Source organism: Epinephelus fuscoguttatus, linkage group LG14 (genome assembly GCF_011397635.1).
Source record: "Epinephelus fuscoguttatus linkage group LG14, E.fuscoguttatus.final_Chr_v1".
Taxonomy (NCBI): Eukaryota; Metazoa; Chordata; class Actinopteri; order Perciformes; family Serranidae; genus Epinephelus; species Epinephelus fuscoguttatus.
The window spans coordinates 28,536,074-28,558,985 of record NC_064765.1 but is presented as its reverse complement, the minus strand read 5'-3'; the positions used below and the strand labels follow the sequence as shown (position 1 = coordinate 28,558,985).

Below are 22,912 nucleotides of genomic sequence, written 5' to 3'. Positions count from 1 at the left end.
GTGTGACATATAATAATGGCATCAACGTGTCAATAACAATAATTTACTGCTCCTGTTATATGCGGCTGATCTGGTCTGCTCAGACAGTGAGGAGCCCCTGGACCTCACTGTTTTCCCTCTTTGCGGCAGCTGTTCTTCTCCTTTGAGTTAGCCACTAATTGCTAACAGCTGCTGTTTAAATGTCCTGCAGTGGGTAGCACGGATAACATGTCGTCAAAACATCACACCCATGCCACCCATGATCCTTTCCTTCAGACTGTCCTGTTAATACAGACACTGTTTTGGTGCTGTTACTACCTCCTCTACCTCTTAATGGCAAGACTACTCTGTCCCCCATTCTGCAATTGTACCTTATGTACAGATACTACTCTGATGGTATGTTTCTTTTTCTCTCACTCCTGCTACTTTCCAATAACTTTTCATACCTACATGTTAAAAAAGGATTCATGCAAGTGGTCATGGTTAAAGGCTACTTGGTCATGCAGCTCTCATTCACAGTCTGCACTTATATCTATGTATGTACTTTAATAAAAATAACCACTAAATTGTGATCCAGGAGGCTGTGATCATGTCACCTATGTGCTGCAGGCTGTCAACCCTCACATACAGATGCAAAGGAGGAAGTCAGGTGATGTAATATAAAGAGGTCAGGGTATGTAGGGGCTTTCATACTATCTTACTATATAATGACGAAAACTCTGTCTGTGTGTCTGTTGCACATTTTTCTCCTCACTGACTTGGTCAATCCATGTGAAATTTGGCACAGTGGTAGAGGGTCATGGGAGGTTTGAGATTTGCCTCAAGAACCCATAACTTCTGGTTATATAGATTTTCCGCCATTTTGAATTTTTGGAAAAACACTTCAAATCGATCTCTTCCTAGGAAGTTTGACCGATCTGCATGAAACTCTGTGAACATAATCTAGGGACCAATATCTAAAGTTCCCTCTTGGCAAAAGTTGGAAAACTTACTAAAACTGAGCTTCTATAAGGCAATGAATATTGCGGAGGGCGTGGCTCATCACATACAGGTGTATAACATCTCAAGGGTTTCACCAATCACCACGCAACTTTGTAGGCATATGACCACACATAATCTGAGGGGACCCCTCCATTATTGACCCCATCAAACCAAATGGGGGTGCTATATCACATATAAACACTTAAACTATGTGCCTTTCAACGTGCTACCTCGACTACTAATGTATAGTTTTAGTCCACTAACTATCCCACTATTGGCAATGGTACTACTGTACTTTCAATAAAGCAATCGTACTATCAAATTCACAAAAACTTTGTCTGAATACATTGCTCTTCTTAATGGGTTCAGTTGACTATTTAATCTGCAGTTTCCTATAACCTGTATCCTAAACACACACCATGTGAAACTGTACATGGGCAGCTGTGCACTCAATGTGTATGGACTAGTTTCATTTAAAGAACAGTTTTAGGAAATGAATTTATTCCCTGTCTTGCCAACAGTGAAATGAGAAAATGGATACCCCTTCCACGTCTGTCAAATGAAGCAAATGTTAACTTAGTTGGGAGCAGGGACAGCTCTGTAGCTAGCAAAATTTAAAACAATTTTTTAAATATTTTTTAAGACAGGAAATGACTGTGCATGACAAAGAACTTGCCAATTTTCATTCTGCAGGGTATTCTTCACACTGTTTCAGACTCACTGAATATCCGTTCTGGTCCACCAGCTGACCTGACAAACTCACTGGTCAACTTAGAAGCAATCGATGTCCATCAACAGTTAATAACAGGTGTCTGCTCTGCTCCGTCTGACAGGAAATCAGTTCCATAAATACATGCTCCCTTTCAGGAAATGGACAAAGAAAAATTGATCAGTGTAATGCAGAGTTTCTCCGTGTGTGTAACCTGAATTTATTATACAAGAGTAAAATGTGTGTGGAGACAGGCATGTGAAACTAAAGTCAGGAACTCAAACTATGCCTACAATGTTGAGTGGCAGGATGAATGCCCTGTTGTTACTCTGAAACCATCTTAATGGTGTGATATAATTTTATGTCATAAAGCTTTTAAAGAAATGAATAGGCTTTACTATTCATGTTTTTTTTCTCCCTAAGCACACATTACTAATCCATTAGTAACTGTAATGTATGCAATATGTTAAGTGCTGGGGGGGTTCATTTCAGTGTATGTGTGGCATTTGCAGTATAGTAAATACAGATTAAATAGATCAGACATCATGTGGCTATGAGTCTAATACAATGACTGCAAAATCTACCAAGAAATAAGTGAGTTTGACCTCTGGACTCTGATGAAACCCGCAATCAAGAATCAAATTATTACTGTTATCCTCGTCAAAGAATATCAGTATTTGTAGAAGAGAGAAAAAAAAAGCTTGAATTCCCATTTTGTCAGAGTGTACTTTAAAGCAATAAGCCATAGATATGTGCAATAAATAAATATGTGTTTACTCTTTCCTACATTGCCATCTGATTGATGCAAGCACCTCTGATACCACCACAGGTGATTCAACCAATGGCCAATTCTTAAAAGCTTTTATATTTGCTGTTCCAGTGAGGTACTTTCTCTGAAAAAAGAGAAAGAAACCCCTGTTTTGCTGATGAAGTGATGTCCTTTTAGATTCACAGAAGCAACAACAGCACATTTTATTTTACTTTAATAGAGTGCACAAAAGCAGAAGTAGGGCCTAATGTAACAATTTGCAGTCTGCACTGGAGGCCTATTATACACAGTGTCCTCACAGCGTTGCACCAAACACTAAAGCAATGAATGCGTATAAACAAAGTTGCTGCCCAAATTGAGAATAAGTACATTTTACTTCAACTGAGTGTGTTTATTTGTATTTTCTAAAGTGTACTGGGTGGTAAAAAGTCTAACTCCATACTGCTGAATACAAGTTGATTTTTATTGTTAAAGTGAGTGAAATAATGTGTTGAAAAAAGAACTAGAGCAATTCATATGCAAACACCAGCTGCAGTCTTTGTACTTTCTTTGCATGGAAATGAATACAAATGTTTCATGATGGATGCTTCCTCTGAAATCTTGCTTGCTAAACAAAAACATACTTATCTTTATGCTTTGATATTCATATTTTGAGAGTATGAGTTTGGAAAATGTAACACTCGTTGGGTCTCAGTTTGGTTGTAGATGCAGGTGTGTAAACTGTCCTAAATCCAATTAAGACCAGGATAGAGCGTTCCCATGGCTCATAATGCCAAAGCTCCAATAATCCAACAAATGTACCAATGGGCCAAAAGTCAATTTGTCTGATGGCCCTGTATCCCGAAAAGAAACGTGCATTGCTCTGAAGGGCCTTGCTTTCTTCGAAGCACATGGAAAACAATTATTATCCAGAATGATGCCATCGGACTCTAATTGGCTAGTATTTGTTGTCTTGGTTGATTAGGTATGGGCATGAGGAGAGAGATCGGTTAGACTTAGGGTAAGAATATCAGGCTTAGATTGGTTAGATGATTGGTTGACTTATTTTAGAGGAAAAGGCTATTTGGAGCAATGCACATTTGTTTTCAGGGTAACAGGGCTGTCAGACACATGGCCTTCCACTCCAGTTGTCCATTTTTTGGAATATCAGGACTATTGGGACTTATGAGTCATTAGAAAAACAGTATGGCACTAGGATAGAGCTTACATTAGCCTAAACTGTCGTATTTGAGGGACTGGCTCCCACGCAAATGACTAAGTTGTACAATTTCCAGTGCTGTACAGAGCAACTCCACAAAATAATGTAACGTTATCTAATAATGTGTGCCTCAGCTTTTGAAAGTCTAAAGGCTGAGGCCTTGACACTAAAGTCCATTCTCAAATTGAATACTAGTTTTGTAAACAGGCTATTGATTCATGACTTTTCCACATATTTATCAAAATACTTTTCAGAATTCACATCAGCCACTCTTTTCATCAGCATCAATTAGATTCAGTGTACAGCACTTACTTAAAGAGAACTATGTCACTTTTAAAGCTAGTTTGCCACTTGCTTCTTCCAAACAGAACACCAGAAGCAAATGCTGTGAGTCGAGGTTTTATTAAAACAAAATTATGACTGGTGTGCACTGCATGCCAAACTGATCAGAGCACATGGACCTATTTGCCTCCTCACTTGCCATATGACCGGTTGCTGACAAACAATATGGCATTTAAAAAGGTAGTTTTTGAATGTAGTCTCATGCAGTGCTCACAGAAAATGCACCCGGGCTATATTACATCACTTCCAGCAAACTTTAAGCAGAACAAGTCTAAAACAGCATCACAGATCTGTTTTAACCAGATATTCTCTGGTCTAGCTCAGCTAAAAACACAAGCCCCTTTTACGCTGCCAGATTTTCCATGAATGTTGAGCCATTTTGCCGGCAAGGTGCGAGCGTTTATACACACATAGCCGGACTGGCGAGTTGATCCGAGGTGCCCAATTTTCCGCCTCGTAGGGTAGTCATATTGGCGGAACCCTTTTAGTTTAAACAGACCGAGGCAGCCTTCCGCAACGGGACTTGACTTGTGGGAGGAGCTGTTGATGACGCCGCACGTGCAAGCCACTGGCGGTGGGTAAACAGGAAACAGCTGATAGCAGGAATTAGCCAGCAGCTAGTAGCAAGACAGAAACGCAAACCTGACAGACACGATGAGCAACTGGGGAGACAAAGGATTGCGCACCCTCCTTGTCCTGGCAAGTGAAGAGGCCATCCAGAGGGAAGCAAGCTGATCAATTTACAGCCTTTGAGTGTGCAAACATGGCATGGACGATGACAGCTCCCATTTGTGGATTCACCATCCAATAGACTTGAAATCCTGTTCAATTATCCAGTGAGAATTACTCACCTGTTGTAGGTTGACCATATATGTGTCACCTGTTAGTCTTTGCTTTTACTGACTCTAATGACTGCTGTTGAAACATTCAGCCAGTTTACACTATTAAAAGCTATAAATTGATCAGTGTGCATCAGTCCTTTCTTTTCCCTTATGCATTTTAATCCATTCCTTTTTACTCTTTTTTTTATTTACTCTATGTTTATTCATTTTGGATATACAAAGGTGATTAAAAAACCCTTTAGATGCAGGGTATCGCCCTTTACACACTATGCAACATGTGGAGAAATCTAAAGCTTGAGAACCCTGCTGTGCCTACTTCACAGTTGCTAAGCTATAGTTAGACACCTGCTGTTCATCAGTGGAGGAGCTTTAAGAAGGACCAACTGCTAGGATGCACTGATAACACAATAAGTGAGCTGTGAAGCTAAATCTTGTGATATTCAATAAACACAACATTTTACAAATAACTATGCTATGTATTAAATGCCACATGTTAAATGAAAAGTCAGGTGACCTTACGATATTTTCCACGGAGGAGATGGAGGCAGGCACAGTACTGACTAAAGAAGCCTGAATGTCAAAACCATTCCAATGGGTTAATAATGGGAATCTTATTTCTATATGCCATCGCCGCTAATGCACAGTGTAACTGTATAGAATGTGTGCTTGTTGGTATTTCAGCAGCATCTTTGTCCCCTACGTTAAATTGCAGATAGTGTAGCAGGCCTGGTAAAGGCCATGAGTAAATGAATGCAGACCTTAAACATCATCCATGGTTCTCATCTCTTTGTGACTGAACCTCCTCTATCCCCTAAAGGTCACCTCTGCCTCTCCCCAGCCTGGCTTCCTCTGCCCAGCAACCATAACACCCCCCCCCCCCCCCACCCCCCCCCAGCCCAGCCCCCCGACATATCACACACGTATGCTTTAATGGGAAACTGTTGCGAGACTGGAATTATACTGAACTTTTCAACTGCTTCCAGCCAGCACTATGTGCGTTTCTGCAAATTTGTATATTTTAAAAAAAAAAATGCTTACCCACCACAATTGTCCATTTTCAGGGGGAAGGAAGATCAAAAGAAAATAAAAAAGGCAGCCTCTGTGGCTTTGCGGGGCTTTTCAGTTGCTGTTTCTAGATGCTGTCCATTAAAATGAGTCCATGAGAGAAAGTGTCTGTCATCACTGACAGCTCTCACCGTGAGGCCTTGTGGGGATTAGCTTCAGAGTGCTGAGAGGGTCAGAACAGTATGCATCAAGTCTGCAATTATTTGGCTAAAATAAACACCTTTTTCACAGAGTTTCACGCAGTTCTCTGCAGTGCTGATTGAACCCTAATACAATGGGCTGCTCAGAAACATGACAGCTGAGACAAAGGGTCTATTTGTGGTATGAATGTAAAATGGCAATTTATATTTATCCTGTTTCACCTCAGTCAAAATTTAACTTTTTGCTAATAAATAAGTACATGCTGTGTTTGTTGTTGTTATTTGTTTTCGTAGTAATTACCAAAGAGAAGAGATTTACAGTGACAGCATCCCCAAAATGTGTTCTCGGACGATGTAAATTTTTGGTACTGACTGCAACTTTACAGCAAAGCCACAGTGACTGCTGTTGAAAATGTTGCTTTAAAGTTGGAGGTTTTATTAGCTAAACTCCAAGCTAAATAACTCCTTGGGTAAATGTACTGCCACACAGTATGCTTGATTGCATGAAGTCTGACTGTTGCATCACCTGAAGTCACCTGTGTCTCAGCCAAAAAATTGCGCTTAAAACATAGCAAAGACTACAGTCAACACCCAACTAGCATTTTCGTTCTTCACCTGCATTAGAGGAAATAACTCTACATACCAGCAGGTGGCAGTGGTCTGTGTTCATCATTCAAAAAGGGAACCCAGCATAAGGACAGGACGGATTCAAGATGCTAGTTAGCCTGTTAGCACATTAATAACACAATCCAGTGTTGAAATACTAAAGGATATTTACTGTGCGCTACGCAAGGGCCGATTACTGCCAGTGGTGTGTAACATGTAGCAAAAACTACAGCGACAGACGTTTACCAAGACCAGACATTGACCGACGGCTGACCATCAGCTTGGTGTGCCCCGGCTGTTATTGACATATTTGTCGAATGTTCCTTTTTTTTCCTTTTGAGATAGCCTCCTTTTAAGTTTTGTATTAGGCTGAGCCCTTTTGTAATTGTGATAACTGTAAAGCATGTTTGTGGTATTACAACACTAAATAGTGGCACAGTACTGTCTAATGTCTTTACCATTTGGTCCAATCGTAAATATGGCTCATTTTATGAACATACTATTTGTGAAAATGTCAGTTCCTCGGCTGTGATTTATTAATTTCCTCAGTTTTAATGATTATTGCAGAGTCTCCATGAATCACTTTCTTTTTTTTCCTGCCTGCAATTTCATTCCAATTATCTCTGTGTAACACAGAGTCCAGATGCAGTGGCACTTCATGATATAATTGCAAATTGGTATCAAGAGGGAAAGAGGTTATTTATACATACTTCCTCTTGTAATTATGAGTTGTTGAAAAGTAGAGTCTACACATGAAGGGGTGTAACAAGGTGGTTGAAGATAAGGAGTCCTCATGCTGCGACCAGTATCTCATGCACTTATGACTAATGATGAATGATGGCACAAGAATGTGGTTAACATGAAAACATTACAACAGTTCCTCCCCATGGCTCTTGTGTGAACCACACAGGCTATATAAGGCAGAGTTTTCCAATAATAAAAGTTGCTAGTGTAAAAGAAAAAAGATTGAAATTGATTTTTAGGTTTTGAGTGTATTAGGAATTAATGATACAAATGTCTGGGGGAATTAAAGCCATTTGGAGGAGTCAGCCGGGTGTGAAGTTCTGTTAAGACGTTCATGGAGGCGTGCTGATTTCGTCAGCCAAGTCTGACACCTGCAGAATGTAGAATTTTTTTTCGAAACGGCACTATCTGTTGCCAAAAGGGTGCAGACATAATGAGAAAGGGGACCTAAAGGAAAATGACATACACAGAGATACCCAAAGAGGAAGACACTGCCAGTAAACATGCAAACCAGAAGTTTAATCTTACACCATTTTCACATTTAAACTGGCAAGGTGATGCAGCATTCCATTAATAATTCATCCGTTGCTAACTGCATACACATGCATGTGCTCCACTTGATCTACTTTCCACTGCATGCATAGCAGCATATCAGTAATGACAGCTTATAAGTATGTGCGTCATTAAAAATAGCTTCTTAGCTGTTTAATCCCAGGCTTCATTCAGAGAATCCTCATGTGATTTCTCACACCTTCTTTGCATTGCAAAGTACATGCATATGAATGCTATAATGGAGAATATTAATATGAAAAAATCCTCAAGGATGATAATCAGACCAGCTCATCAACTGAGCAATTTTTGCCTCCGTGGTCCAAGGTCCATGGTGAGATGTATCTGACCTGTGTTAATGGGGGCAATTACACAAGCACACAAAACTGCAGCAGTGTTTCAGTTTTGTGGATGAGGGATGAGTAAGTGAAGAATTTTCTGGGTGTGAAGACTTTAATGTTTGAAATGTTAAAGCTGTAATGATTAGACTTATGCATCAAATATTAAAATCATCATGCAACTATGTTCAACCAAATGTTGCCTGACATAGGCAACCAAAAATATGTAAGTTGATCTCAAGCTTGAATTCAAACTGATCTTGTTTTTCTTTTGTTTTTGCAGGTCCCCTTTGTATGAACTAACATGGACAAAGTGGTCATCAGTCTCCTGCTTCTGGGAACCGCAGTTACGATGGTCCATGCATGTCCCAAATACTGTGTCTGCCAGAATCTCTCTGAGTCTCTGGGGACTCTGTGCCCCTCCAAAGGTCTGCTCTTCGTCCCACCGGACATTGACCGGCGAACTGTGGAGCTACGGCTGGGCGGCAACTTCATCCTCAAGGTCACCACTCAGGACTTTGCCAATATGACAGGTCTGGTTGATCTCACCTTGTCTCGCAACACCATCAGCGCCATCCAGTCTTTCTCTTTCATCGACCTGGAGACCCTCAGATCGCTGCACCTCGACAGTAACCGGTTGACTGAGCTGGGACCGGATGACCTCCGAGGGCTGGTCAACCTGCAGCACCTGATCCTCAACAACAATCAGCTAAGTCGGATCTCCAGCGCAGCCTTTGATGACTTGTTATTGACACTGGAGGATCTGGATTTGTCATATAACAACTTGCGCAGTGTGCCTTGGGAAGCCATCCGCAAGATGGTCAACCTCCATCAGATGAGTCTGGATCATAACCTCATCGCCTTCATTGCAGAGGGGACTTTTACAGATCTGGATAAACTGGCCCGCTTGGACCTCACCTCCAACCGTCTCCAAAAGCTCCCTCCAGACCCCATCTTTGCGCGCTCTCAGAGCAATGTTGTAATGAGCACTCCTTATGCACCTCCTCTCTCTCTAAGCTTTGGCGGGAACCCATTGCACTGCAACTGTGAAGTGCTTTGGCTTCGAAGACTAGAGCGTGAGGATGACATGGAAACCTGCGCTTCTCCTGCTAGTCTAAAGGGGCGCTACTTTTGGTCTGTTCGTGAAGAGGAGTTTGTTTGTGAGCCCCCTCTGATCACGCAACATACACACAAGTTGCTAGTGCTGGAAGGCCAAACGGCTAGCCTGCGCTGCAAAGCAGTCGGTGATCCAATGCCAACTGTGCATTGGGTTGCTCCTGATGACCGCTTGATCAGCAACTCCTCCCGAGCAACGGTCTACGAAAATGGCACCCTGGACATTACAATCACCACATCCAAGGATTACGGGACCTTTACTTGCATTGCTGCCAATGCTGCTGGAGAATCTACAGCCTCCATTGAGCTGTCAATCATTCAACTCCCCCATCTGAATAATGGTACAAACCGTACCACACAGTCCAAGTCAGGGCTTTCGGACATAACTAGCTCTACTAAGATCAGCAAAGGGGAGCCTAAACCTTTACCAGAGAAGGTGGTGTCTGTGTCAGAAGTGACTGCCGTTTCTGCTCTGGTCAAGTGGACTGTAAGCAAATCAACTCCAAAGGTCAAAATGTATCAGCTTCAGTACAATTGTTCAGAGGATGAAGTTCTCATTTATAGGTAAGAATAATTAATTAATTTTATTATATATCCTCATAAAGTTGTCCATATGATATCATACGAAAATGAATATACAAGGGTTTGTATGATATCTATCAATCAGTGCCCCACAAATGAGATCACATACTTAACCTAAAGTTACGTACTTAACATAAAATTATGTACTAAACATTAAGTTATGTAGGTTAAGTTTAGAGGCAGAAATATATTTAGGGGGTCTTTAGATGTAGGCAAGTAAAGTTACAAACTCAATGTTCACATGGTTTCACATGGGACATTGATCTTCTGGGGTAAAGTCCTGTGTTGTTTGACCAAGCCACCAACTCAACTTACCTTCTTACACAGACTTTCGGTATTTATACTTGCTTCTTTACTCCTGTCAGTGCATTGGTAACATGATCGCAGGCTCCCTGATTATGTGGGATATACACAAATTACTGGTTAATGATTATGGGGTTTATATACGAATTGCGGTGCATTACTTTTTGTAGGTAAACAGAGCTGAGACCTTTCTGGTCAAAGTGGTAAATTAAGCCCGAGGTATAATATTGAACTTCAGCACACTCACTGCTCAGCTTCTTCAGTCAGTTGCTAATGTTTACTGCGTAAGTGCTTGAGACAGTCAGTTTCTTTGAAGTGTTACTCAGAGATCAACATTCATTTTTCTTAATCCCAGAGATTTTATTTATTTTTTCCTTTAAATTGACAATTGCTTTCACCAAAATAATGAACAGCATTTGTACATTTTTAAGGACAGTGGAGCCCAAAGTGAAATCCTTGCCCTGAACCATTAATTAGAAATCCAAGAAGAAAAAGGATTATAGACCCTCATTTTAATGTATCCCTCCTAAGCTGCTCAAGTCCATAAAGTGTAAGCTTGGAGACTGCAGCTGAAGATCTTCTGGGCTCTGTGAAATCAATTTCCAAAGTCAAATGAGACAGTAAAAGTAGTGACATTCAACCAAGATAATTGAGCTGGAAATACAGAAAACAGCTGCGCCGTTTAACATGAAATCAATTTGAGGAAGACGTTAAAAAAGGCCAAATGTGCTGTGCTGCAAGAACAAATAGATCCATTTCTTATGAGCCTTGTTTTGACTTTATCAGACAGCTTTTTAGATATTTTCTCATATTTGCCAAAAACATATCACGCTGTTTTTGAGTTCAGTATCCCCTTAGGCTCAATGCACTTAAAGAATGAGTACCCTATACTAAAGATGGTATTTACGGCATCAGAATAGTCTAAAATTGTTAAAGTAGCCCGTTGTGAGTAGTAGTTACAGCAATTTTAGGTCAGCTTCATGCTTCCTTCAACACTGACAATTGATGCTGAATCCCTTTAGCAACAACACAACAACACAATAACTTATACTATGCCAAAGTCCTACACAATTCACCTGTACTGCACATTCCTGCAAGACGTTTAATCAAAGATAATTGACAGAATAAGAGAAGGGAAAAAGTCTGGTTATTAGCTGAGAATATGAGATTAGAACTGTGCACAATATTGAAGAGAGATATTACTTTGTTCAAACACTGTGGATGCAACTCACCATCCCTGTGAATTCAATAATAAGGTGTTTATCTGATTTCTTTGCTTGCACGCAGCTTGCTGTGCCAGATTGTCATGCCAGAAAAAAAGGAGAACAATATGAATTTTCAGTACCTGTTTTTTTTTCCTGGTGATGAAAACGTCAGATGACTCATCTGCATTTCTTGCTAATGCTTTTCACAAATTTTATCTACTGCCTACAAAATTGCAAATATAACACTGATGTGTGTTTTATGAAATGCACTTTTCCCCCCGTTGTTCACTGACTTCCAGCACCTACATTATTTCCCTGAAAAGTGATTATTTTAATGGCATTCCTAATGGTGTTGTTAGTCAAGAATCATAACTACAAATTTGATGCTTTAAAATATTTTCAACTTCATAATGAGTGCACACAGTATGCAGCAGACCCTAAAGCAATAGATATATATGCTCTTATACAATAACGGCTGTGCAGTCCTTTTGCATGTCAGAAGACAAATTAGGAGCTGGAGGGAAAAGATAACGTGCACAGAGAGGCCAACTACTGTTTTTGAATTAATATTGGTATGACTTCATTGCTCGCACATGCACTCCTACTGCGCTCCTCTAGTTGGCTGACACAGTTTCCCAGGGCACTGCCCACACTCAAGCGATGGCATGATTAAAAATCAATCAGAGCCACGTGGGGGAGGAGAAATATTGCATGAGTTCTCTCAACATGTGAGCCAACGCAGCTTCTTCCTAGTTATGGAAAAAGGCAATTAGGGATGAATAATGGAGTGCAGCCCCACTGGGGTCTGGGCTCTGTGGTGGAGGCGAATCAGAGGGTTCAAAGATATGGATGCATGTACTCTAGGAGAACAGCAAGCCAACAATCGATTGATAATTGAAGAATCTATTTATAGATACCTAACCCACAGTTACAGTATGTGACAGACATTGTTACTTCATGTTTTACAGCCTAAGTGGATTATATATAGCAGTGGTTCTCAGCCACTTGGTTGCCTTGTCAGATGTGCCTTAATCAGATAAGCTCAAGTCCCCCTTTACTGATACCATCCACCATGTCCAATTTATTTTGACACTATTAATTACATAAAAGTGGAATTTGGTCAAGCTTGCAATCCTACTACTACCACATGCCATGACATACCCTGAACCCATCAAGCATTAATTTAGCTTCTGATATGAACTTCTCTGCTTGGCAATTGCATGAGTAACCCATGGGGTACAAGTATCCCATGTTGAGAATCTCTGATATACAGAATTTAGAATAGTCATCTATTTGACTATCAAAGCCACTCATCAACACAGCGCATTTTTGTAGACTAATCGTTCATCTGTGGTTTCAGCACAGTGCAGTAATAAAGCAGTGGCAATGCATCTACAGCAGATATGCAGTGGGGGGCAGGTGGGTAGTTCTGTTGATATGTCATAGTTGTGACTTGAGATGGCCCTCTAATGACTGAAGGTAGACTTAACTTTGGTTGTCGATTATAGATGTGTCTGAGCAATCATGTTCTACATTTCATCAAGTTAAATGAGCAGAATTTAAATGAGCCCTAAGTGAAAGTCAGAGAGTATAAATTGTCTGGCCATGGTTCTGTCAGCACTGTTGCAGTAATTGTTACCTAACAGTGTTAAGCTGGAGGGTGGGCGCTATGTGTCTGCTTAACAGTGGGAAACAGCAGGTTGGTTCCAAACACAGGTTCCCTGTGGAAAAGTCCCATCCATCACTCAAACCTGCCTCCTTACACCAGCTAATTCCTTCCTTACTCCCATCAGCGCATTGGTCATGTCATCACAGCCTTCCAAATGTGTGAGTTAGACGTGAATTACTGGCTCAGGATTAAAGGGATAGTGCACCCAAAAATGAAAATTAACCCATTATCCACTCTGCCACATGCCGATGGAGGCTCAGGTGAAGTTTTAGAGTCCTCACAACACTTGCGGAGATCCCAGGGGAGAGTGGGTAGCAACAAAACTCCACCTAATGGAGGCTTACGGTGCCCCAGATTCAAACATCCAAAAACACATAACTGAAACCACAAAATATCTCCATACTGCTCGTCCGTAGTGATCCAAGTGTCCTGAAGCCCCGACATAAAAAGTTGTTTGAAAAACATCATTTGAACTCTGTTTTTAGCCTCACTGTAGCCTGCAGCTCTAACTGCCTCGAGACCAGCGAACGCATGTGAACACACATGAATGCGGTGCCCATGTCTAACGGTCTTGCGCAAGGGCACACACGTGAACGTGGTGCACAGAGAGGCAGTTAGACCTGCAAGCTACAATGAGGCAAAAAAGTTCAAGCTAAAAGAGTTCAAATGACATTTTTCCAAACAACTTTTTATGTCGGGGCTTCAGGACACTTGGATCACTACGGACGAGCAGTATGGAGATATTTTGTGGTTTCAGTTATGTGTTTTTGGACGTTTGAATCTGGGGCGCCGTAAGCCTCCATTAGGTGGAGTTGTGTTGCTACCCCCTCTCCCCTTGGATCTCTGGAAGTGTTGTGAGGACTCTAAAACTTCACCTGAGCCTCCCTTGGCATATGAGTGAGTAGATAGTGGGTGAATTTTCATTTTTGGGTGCACTATCCCTTTAAGTGAGATACATACACATTTTGTTGGATTACTTTTTGTAGTTATGCATACAAACAGCACATGAGATCAGCCTGGTTGTAGCTATGGTGTAATCTGTGGCATAACCATGGAGGCTATGAATGTAGCCACAGAAGTATAAATTAAGGTCTGGGAAACATCATGGGTACTGCTAATGAAAGGCAAACACTAGCTGTAGGTCTGTGACACAAGGACACAAATTCTGCATGCAAGTCAGACACACTACCCACCTGGACACATTATTCCTGAAGTGGCACTGAATCAGAATTGTAAGATTTATTGCCAAGTAGGTTTTTCACTTACAAGGAATTTGCTTTGGCAGTGGACTAAAATCTTAATCATCCAATTTGTCCAGCATGTACGAATTTGAGCAATGGGCAATGGGCTGCATACAGAGTATATCTTACAAAGGTCCATGTAAGTTTGACATCTAAGTGGTTTCATTCTGATTTAATGAGATGTGGTCAGTAGAGTTAATTACACTTAGCAGACTGCTGACAGTACAAAAACTAGAACAGCGACAGCTCTGATTGAATCCTTCAAAACCCTGTTTCAAATTGTAATGACACTTGTTTGACTAGTCAAGCTCTGTGAGAAAGTGCACGTCAAGACAAATTACATTTACTGAATTCTTTCATGATTTTAGGGGTAAAATATCTAAACTGAGTTCCATTACATGGTGATAAACACATTAAATATCTGAAAAAAAGAATGTCTTTTCCAATTGACATCCATAGGCTTTGATACATAGCCTTTTATACAACCACAAGGAAATATTGTCAGGGGTATTTATATCTTATTATGTTATGTGACAGCTCGAGTGTGTTGCGTGTGTTTGTCTCTGCAGTCTACATAGATGAATTTCATGGATGAAAGCTTCTATCACTCCCTGTCTACACAACACAAAGGATCCTACAGCATTTCATTGATTGGCGATACATCTCAGAGAATTAACCCGCACTGCAGCATTGACTTTTATTTCAGTCTAAAGCAGCGAGGCTTAGTTATTGAGTCATATTTAAACAACTGGAATAATAACAGAGTGAGCTGAAACAACTGAATGCATGTTAAATGGAATGTACAAGAAATTACATTTAGCCAAAACAGTATTCAAAAAGTGGCCATTGAATACGTATCTCATTACTATTGCTTCATGCATATCGAATGGGATATACTGGGACCAATGGAGTCATCTTTCTGAATTACTCCATGCATATAAAAAGCTACTTAGCATGCTTCATTTTGGCTCTTTCTTTGATCTGCCCCAGCATAATACAGTAAGCCAGTGGTGCTTTAAACACTAAAGTTCTCTCCTCTTGTCTAGAACTCCCACAGCAAGAGGTCTGTGTTTTTAATGCTGTATTTTTCTGTCTCTCTGTTTCTTGTCAGGATGATTCCCATGAATAACAGAGCCTTTGTAGTCACAAATCTTGTCCCAGGGATGCAGTATGACCTGTGTGTCTTGGCCATCTGGGATGACACCGCCACCACCCTCACCGCCACAAACATTGTAGGCTGTGTCCAGTTTATCACCAGGGAGGACTACCCACAGTGCCAGTCTCTCCACAGTGGCTTCCTGGGTGGCACTATGATCCTGGTCATTGGTGGCATCATCGTGGCCACATTGCTCGTGTTCATCATCATCCTCATGGTGCGATATAAGGTGACAAGTGGCATCCAGACTAATAAATTACCCACTGTGAGCAACACCTACTCACAGACCAATGGGGGGTTGAACCGGTTCAACGGTGCTCCACCACAGGTCAAATCTACGGTGGTGGTCATGCGTGAGGAAATGGTAGAGTTCAAGTGTGGATCCCTCCAGAGCAGTCTCTCCTCATCATCATCCTCTTCTAACTCATTAGATAGCCAAACAGGAAGGGGGACTGGCGACCGCTACAGCATGCAGGGCAGTGAATGCAGCACTCTGCCCAGCAGCAAGTTCAGGAGGCACAGGCATGGCGCCAAAGCACGGCAAAACCTGGACCACCTTTTAGGGGCTTTCACCTCACTGGAGCTGAGAGGAGTAGCAAGGGACCACCATGGGGCTCCTGGCTCCGCCACCACTTCCAATGCTATGATGACGGTGGCCATGGTGCCCCCGTCCGATAAAGAACCCCTGCTCGGGAGGGCAGAGTCCACCACCATGCTGGGGCGTCTACTAGGGATGCCCCAGGAGGGTAAGCCCAAGAGGAGCCACTCGTTTGACATGGGTCACGTTGGGGCTGCACAGTGTCGCAGCAACTACCCTCGCAGGATCAGTAACATCTGGACTAAGCGCAGTCTGTCTGTTAACGGCATGCTGCTGCAGTATGATGACAGTGAGGATGAGAAGCCCACTTTTGAGAGCTCGGAGTGGGTGATGGAAAGCACAGTTTGAGTGGGTCTATCTGCGAGGTCCATGGCCAAAAAAATCAGGAACTAAAGGAAGATGAGTGCAGAGGCAGGATGATCCAGAGGGGACCTGCCTTTGGGTATTGCATGAAGTTCATCCATGTGAATACTGTCTAAGTAACTATGTGATAAAAGACACTCAAATCGATAGATTCCTGGCCATGATCTCAAATCTCTGACAGTGTTTAACTGTATTTGAAATCTTGTTCCCATCTCAAACCAACGCCGAATCGTGGATTGTGCAGAGGGAATCATTTGCAATCTGCAGGGCACGTGAGAGTGTCTCCAAGAGAAAGAGGGAAAGAAAGATGAGAAATTCAAAGTGGATTTACTACGTCTTTATCAAAAGAACTGAATGCCAAGAGGATTTGCCTTGACTGTGGTGAACTGGACGTGCGTCACAATGTCTTGGACCCTCAGCATGAATGGGACTACTGCGACAGTAGAGAGAAGGACCAGAGGAGTGAATAGAAAATTAAAACAAAGTCATTTTTTATTTTCATCTTGGTTTTTCTATCATTTTTACTATTTATTATTTGAGGTGATTCATCAGCAGGCAGAGGCACAGCTCTTTAATGAGGTCATAATACACACATACACACAGAAGCTACCCCCTCACATACAACCATTTCACATCTCTCAACAGTTAAGTCAAATTTCAATCAGTCACAAACTGAAAACACGGCTTATTTTCAAACAGTATGGTCTCGTGTTCTGGATATCAGTACCACTGAACCACAACAAGCCAGGCTTGTATTTCTACCTCAGGTTATGTATCATATGAGGTTATTTAAATATGAAAGCGACTGGAAATACAACAAAACCCCAAATGCACAAGAGGATCACAAACAGCTCAAAACACAATGTTCTTTACTTGTTTGCAAACGCTTCAAAGAATGATTTAGTCTCCAGCCAATCAGATTGAGTATGTTTCTGGCTCAGGTTGAATTCCTGCTGTTGCAAAAATGTCTTTCTGGATGCTTTGATATGCTCCCCATTGGCTAATGCTGGTGACAGCGGTCCCTGTAGGCTCTAAGGCCACTGATATAAACAGAGTGTTTGCCTCAGGATATGGTTTCAGATGCTATCAGCACATATTACTGTCACCAGATGGGAATAGTTTTTGAAATCCATCAGGCTCACTTAATCATTCGCTTATCCCCACAGCAGGATGTATTATTCGGCTCTAATTCTCTTTAGGTAACACAAACAAGAGAGTACGACAATTACTCATTTAGCCAGGTTAAATGGCCGAATGAGTCCAAATTGACTCTTATTAGCTTGATGAAGGTCATTACGCTGCTCATGAGAGGATGTTAAGTGGAGAAAATTGGAGAAAGAAAGAAACTTTTTAACGGCCAAAAAGCTGAAAACTCTCTGGAAATCAATTTCACCAGATTGCATGATACAGAACCCTTTTTGGTTTATGTATTATTTAAACTGATTCATCAATTAATCATTTATCCTCCACTGTCTTTCATACGGAGCTGTACATTGCAGGAAGGTACTTTGAATTAGTGGCTCTTCAGATTACTGCCTACGATCAACCAAGACATCTCAATCACATTTTGATGCCTTTCTCAATATCTTGTGAGTCTCTGCTGCATTTCAAAACGTGGGGTGGTCATCTTTTTTTTTGTTTTTTTTTTATTAATGTTTCCATTCCTAGGTGTACTGTTCTGTATATTGGCATTTTTTTGTACAATAACTGGGTGAGAATGTAAAGGGGGGGGAATCGTGCAGTAGTACTTTTATTTTCATGTGAAGCAAACAGTGAGAAGGTGCTTAACCGTGGTGTACCAACTTGGTCATTGTTAGTTGGCTCGCTGAAATGGGATTTTACATGATACTACATGTAAAATATTGGCTGTTTTTAAAGGGTCAGTTCACCCAAATGATAAAAATACATATTTTCTAATTTACCTCGAGTGGTATCCAGCCATGCAGATGCTCTTGGATTTAATTTGCCAAGATTTTGGGAAATCCTTTTATGGGATGTTTATCTCCATGACAATACAGTGGAGTTGGGGTGTGTAACATGACAATATATACCATGACATAATATTTGTCAGTTGTTATTTTGCCAGCAGCTATCTATTCAACATCTCTGGGTATATTAACTCTTTGTGGGCGATTTTGCAAATCAATGAGCAGGGCTGTTTTAAAGCAGTATTGGAATTTATTTGATTTTTGCATCAATGTGATGAAGTACCTTAAAGGATGGTAATATTCTATATTTTCCTCATTGTCAACAAAGTCCTTGAAAAGATCAAAACCATCGATGAGCATATCCTAACAAGTATTGTGTTTGTATCTGACGCCTGATATCTTATTCCTCTGAGACACACAGCTCTGTTGTTGTCCAGACACACAAGCAGGTGACATGTCCCTTCATTACCATGAACACTGCAACTGTAGTTTAATTGGAGTAGATCCAACACAATAGAAATATGATGAGAGTAGAACAGACATTCCCATTCAAATCAACATCAGCCTTTTTTATGTGCACCATGGTAACCATTGTAGCGGACTAACTTCCATATAAACCTTCATTTAAATGACGTTGTGAACTCACTGGACAGTATGGCATCTTAGTGTTAGTGTTAGTCATCTATTAAGTTTGTCCACTGTTCCAAAACTCACCAATTCTGGTTTGGTTAAAATAAATCCTTAATTCACAGAATTAAGGCCGCTGCACGTTAAGTTTTTCCCGGATACGTTTTCTTAATCCGTCATCCAGAAAAACATCATAATGCACAGAAACTTCGCACACTGAGTCGGATGTGTTTTTTGGTTCTATGGGTTGCGAAAATTTGCAATACAAGACAAGATGAAAAGGCATATTTCCTCTCTTGCTTCGTTCCGGTGGAGTTATTTATCTGTCACTACTTTCTCTCTCTGTGCACTGCAGCTGCATCTCTGTCTCAACACTGTCTCCCTGTCTGTGTGCAGTCCACATCCTCCTCCTCCTCGTCATCATCATCCACCTGAGTATTACCTTCTGATCTGTAGAACGTGAGCTATACTGTACAACCCGTTCCTCTGTCTTGTTACAGATGTGTCACATGTGTCTGCCACATTCTCTTCACTTATTCTTGGTCAAACAACTCTCTAAAGGCTTCTGATGGATGCGAAAAACACACAAAATTGAACCTGTTTAGAAAGCTTCAATGACAGACTGAAGTTTTAGACTCGGTGTGCAAAGATGAGGTTGTATTTATTTTCAGACATGCAACAATTTCAGATGAAACAAAATGGACTCAACGTGCAAAGGCCTTTAGATGTGAAAATATACTCACTCACTTCTTCATCTAAGGTAGCTATAGTAATGTTCCATTACAAAGTAAGTAACAGATTGCCAGAAAACTAAATAAAGGTAAGCCAAATTAGAGTTCTCAAATTCATGAGTGTGACACCGTTTGATATCCTTTCCACTCATTCTGTTTCTATGCCCAACACTGTGCTCCTGCAGTAAATACAAAATGTGTATTTATCCACCACTGAAAACAGTCCTCAACAAATGTGCCATTTACTCCTGCTTGAGCAGTGCCCAGCTGTTTTATGAAATGTCAAAAGAACAAACTGTATATTCATTATTTGTGGTGACCTCATAAAGTACAACAGTCAGGGAAGACAAGTTAGAAAAAGAGATGGACGAACACATTGTTGGTTAATAAGATTTTTATCCACAGGATTTTATCCATATTGCCCACTCTTAAAATTGTGGATGGAGGCATCCACAAAACATGCATAGTTTTACATAATTTCTGATGAATTAACTGATATCTAACTGGATATTCATAAGAAGGTTCCTGGAACGACCTCGTCAATTTAATAGTAATAATAAGGGAAGTGAGACAGTGTCCAATTGATAATTGATAGTGTAATGAGAGTCTTTTAGCCAGTGCTTAGCTCAACATGTAAAAGTGTGAAATTATTCTAAAGGCAAGCATGGAGAATTAAGTGTCATGATAATATTTGAATATTGGCTTGAGTTTAAATGGAGCAGCTCTGCCGAAGAAATTCCTCTGGAAATCAACAACTTATAAACTTAGCACAACTAAATGAACTTTGAATTAATCGCACATAATTTCCAAGAAACTTTATTGGGTTTTAAGAGTATTGCTAACGTAAGAACTGTTTTCCGAAAACATTTAAAGGCAAATCTTAAATACTTTGACCTGCAGGGACAATATTTCATTCACCTCAGTTGAAATGTGTGGACACAGAAGTCTCAGAGATAGACATCTCACAACCTGGAGGGATAAAACTAAAGCTTCTTCATGGATGGATACCACTACAGATAAATGAGAAATGTTTTTTTGTCATTTCGTTGAAGTCACCCGAAACCTGCTTTCTCTACCTGTGAAATCATGTAACATCCTCTTCCACTCTGCTAACTGAGAATACAATTTAAGTGTGTACTTGACTCGACATAGTCATGACTCTCACCTGAGGTTCTAGGACAAAAACAAGAAAAAAAAACTGTTTCTGTGTGAAAACATTTTGCTACAAAAGAATATAAAACATTGATGAATTCCTACGAACCAAACTGGCTCTTCTGTGTTTTCTCTTCTTGTAACATCGCATTTACTGCATGTGCCTTGGATTACATAACTAATCACATTTTGGCCCTCTTCCCTCTGAGCTTAAAGTGTTACCTTACTGTTCCTACTTGCGTAGTACAAAGTAGCTAATGGAGTGTCCTTTCTATCTTGCTGTCTTTGTTTACCGGGGATGAGCCAAGGGTTTTCCTCCTGAGGTCCAGCTGCTGTAATCAGGCCAGTCGCTGCTGACTCACCTCAGCGCTGCCCTTATTACAAATCACCGGTACATGCAGCTCCTGGCTAGAGCCCATAATAAGGCCTTAATTCATATAATCTGTCAGGAAAGGTGCTTACGGCAGCACAGAGTAAATATAATCTCCATAAGGGCCGAGCGTTGCATGATAAGACAGCGATATGCACCTGCCGAGGGCTTAGAAGGAACACGGCTACATGTTTGTAGAAAGGTTGTTATTATCAGGCATCGTGCTGTCAAGATACAGAAGACATTCAGCTCAAGGAAAATGTGTGTTTGGAAGTCACCTGGCAGCAACACCACTCTTATAAGAAGTTCAGTAAACTTGCCTTCACCAGTACAACATTCAAAGCACTGACTGCATCATTCTCTTCGGGTAAATTTTGCGAGCAGGTGTGAACATCTCACCTTGCCTGATGTGAAAGCGCTTTTGATTTGGCAGTAAGAATACACCTTTAACAAAGCTGACAACACTCTTGTTGCGTTTTCTCACAATGTCTCTCTCTGTTTCTCCCTGGGATGGCTGCAAAAAAAAACCAACAGAATATCGATTTCAACTAAAGGTGTTTCACAAGCCTGTCGCAAATTACCATCAAAGGAACAAACATGTTGTTTCAGTTAAGGGTGTTATATATGAAGAGTACATGATTAGCCCTGATAATGAGACTTATAAGACTTGACAATGCTGTGTTATTTTAAACCTTGTCTTGTGGAATTGCAGGTGTGCATTCATCTTGAAAGAGGAAGGCTGTTTGTGACGTCAGCTTAACAAGATCAAATCCTTTAGCTACAGTATTTCAGTAAAACAAGTGATCCACTTAACTCAAGCACTAATGGGTATTTTAGTCACATCCATACAAAAAGGTGAGAAACAGGTTATTGTGCATCTTGCTCATCGCTTAGTCTCTCTTCCTCCGTGTGTGTGTCTTCTAAAAAATATGATGGATTTGACACCTGCTTTTCCCAGACGTTACATCTCAGATTCACTGTTGTCTCCAGCAGCGATCAGTCTGTGGTGATGAATCAGGTGCAGAGGTTATTTGCATAAATTTCTATTTCATCCTCTCAGATTCTGCACCTATTAACAGGAACAACTTAAAATACATATTACATGAGAACATTTTCAACAGTGCAGCTTTTCTTCCATTTACTGGCACATGTATTTAGTGCGTAAGGACCTAAAAAAGGTCGCCGGCTTCACACTTCCCTTTGGCATATGTGTTAATCAAATGGGCTGTTCACACTGGACACTCAAAAGCACCAAGCTCACTGACTGACTCCCGATCTGCAGCGATATTTTTGGCACCTGGTCCATAGAAAACAATCTGATAATCCATAAATGAATATAATATATAAAGGATATAATGTAAAAATGATCTGATTCTTTTAAAGTGTAAAATATGCATCCCATGCTTACTTATTCCACATATTTGTCAGTTGTGTTTAAACAGAGAGCAAGAAAGACAAGCAGACACACACACACACACACACACACACACACACACACACACACAAGCAGACAGAGACAGAGCTCTACGTCTGATAAGAAAAGAGCAAAGAAGCAAAACACCTGCTAAAAGTGCTTCTGGTGTGATGTGACTCCTTGCTCAACAACTGT

At 40.8% G+C, this 22,912-nt stretch overlaps 1 protein-coding gene across 1 annotated transcript in view; it reads left to right on the top strand.

The window, feature by feature from the left end:
* Positions 1 to 21,031, top strand: part of LOC125901259 (leucine-rich repeat and fibronectin type-III domain-containing protein 2) — a 193,637-nt gene extending 172,606 nt beyond the window's left edge. Inside the window, exons 5-6 of the mRNA XM_049596827.1 lie at positions 8,546 to 9,942; positions 15,490 to 21,031. Coding sequence (XP_049452784.1) covers positions 8,567 to 9,942; positions 15,490 to 16,480 — 2,367 coding nt within the window. The 5' untranslated portion in view covers positions 8,546 to 8,566 and the 3' untranslated portion in view covers positions 16,481 to 21,031. The remainder of the gene's footprint in view (positions 1 to 8,545; positions 9,943 to 15,489) is intronic.
* Positions 21,032 to 22,912: the final 1,881 nt, after the last annotated feature.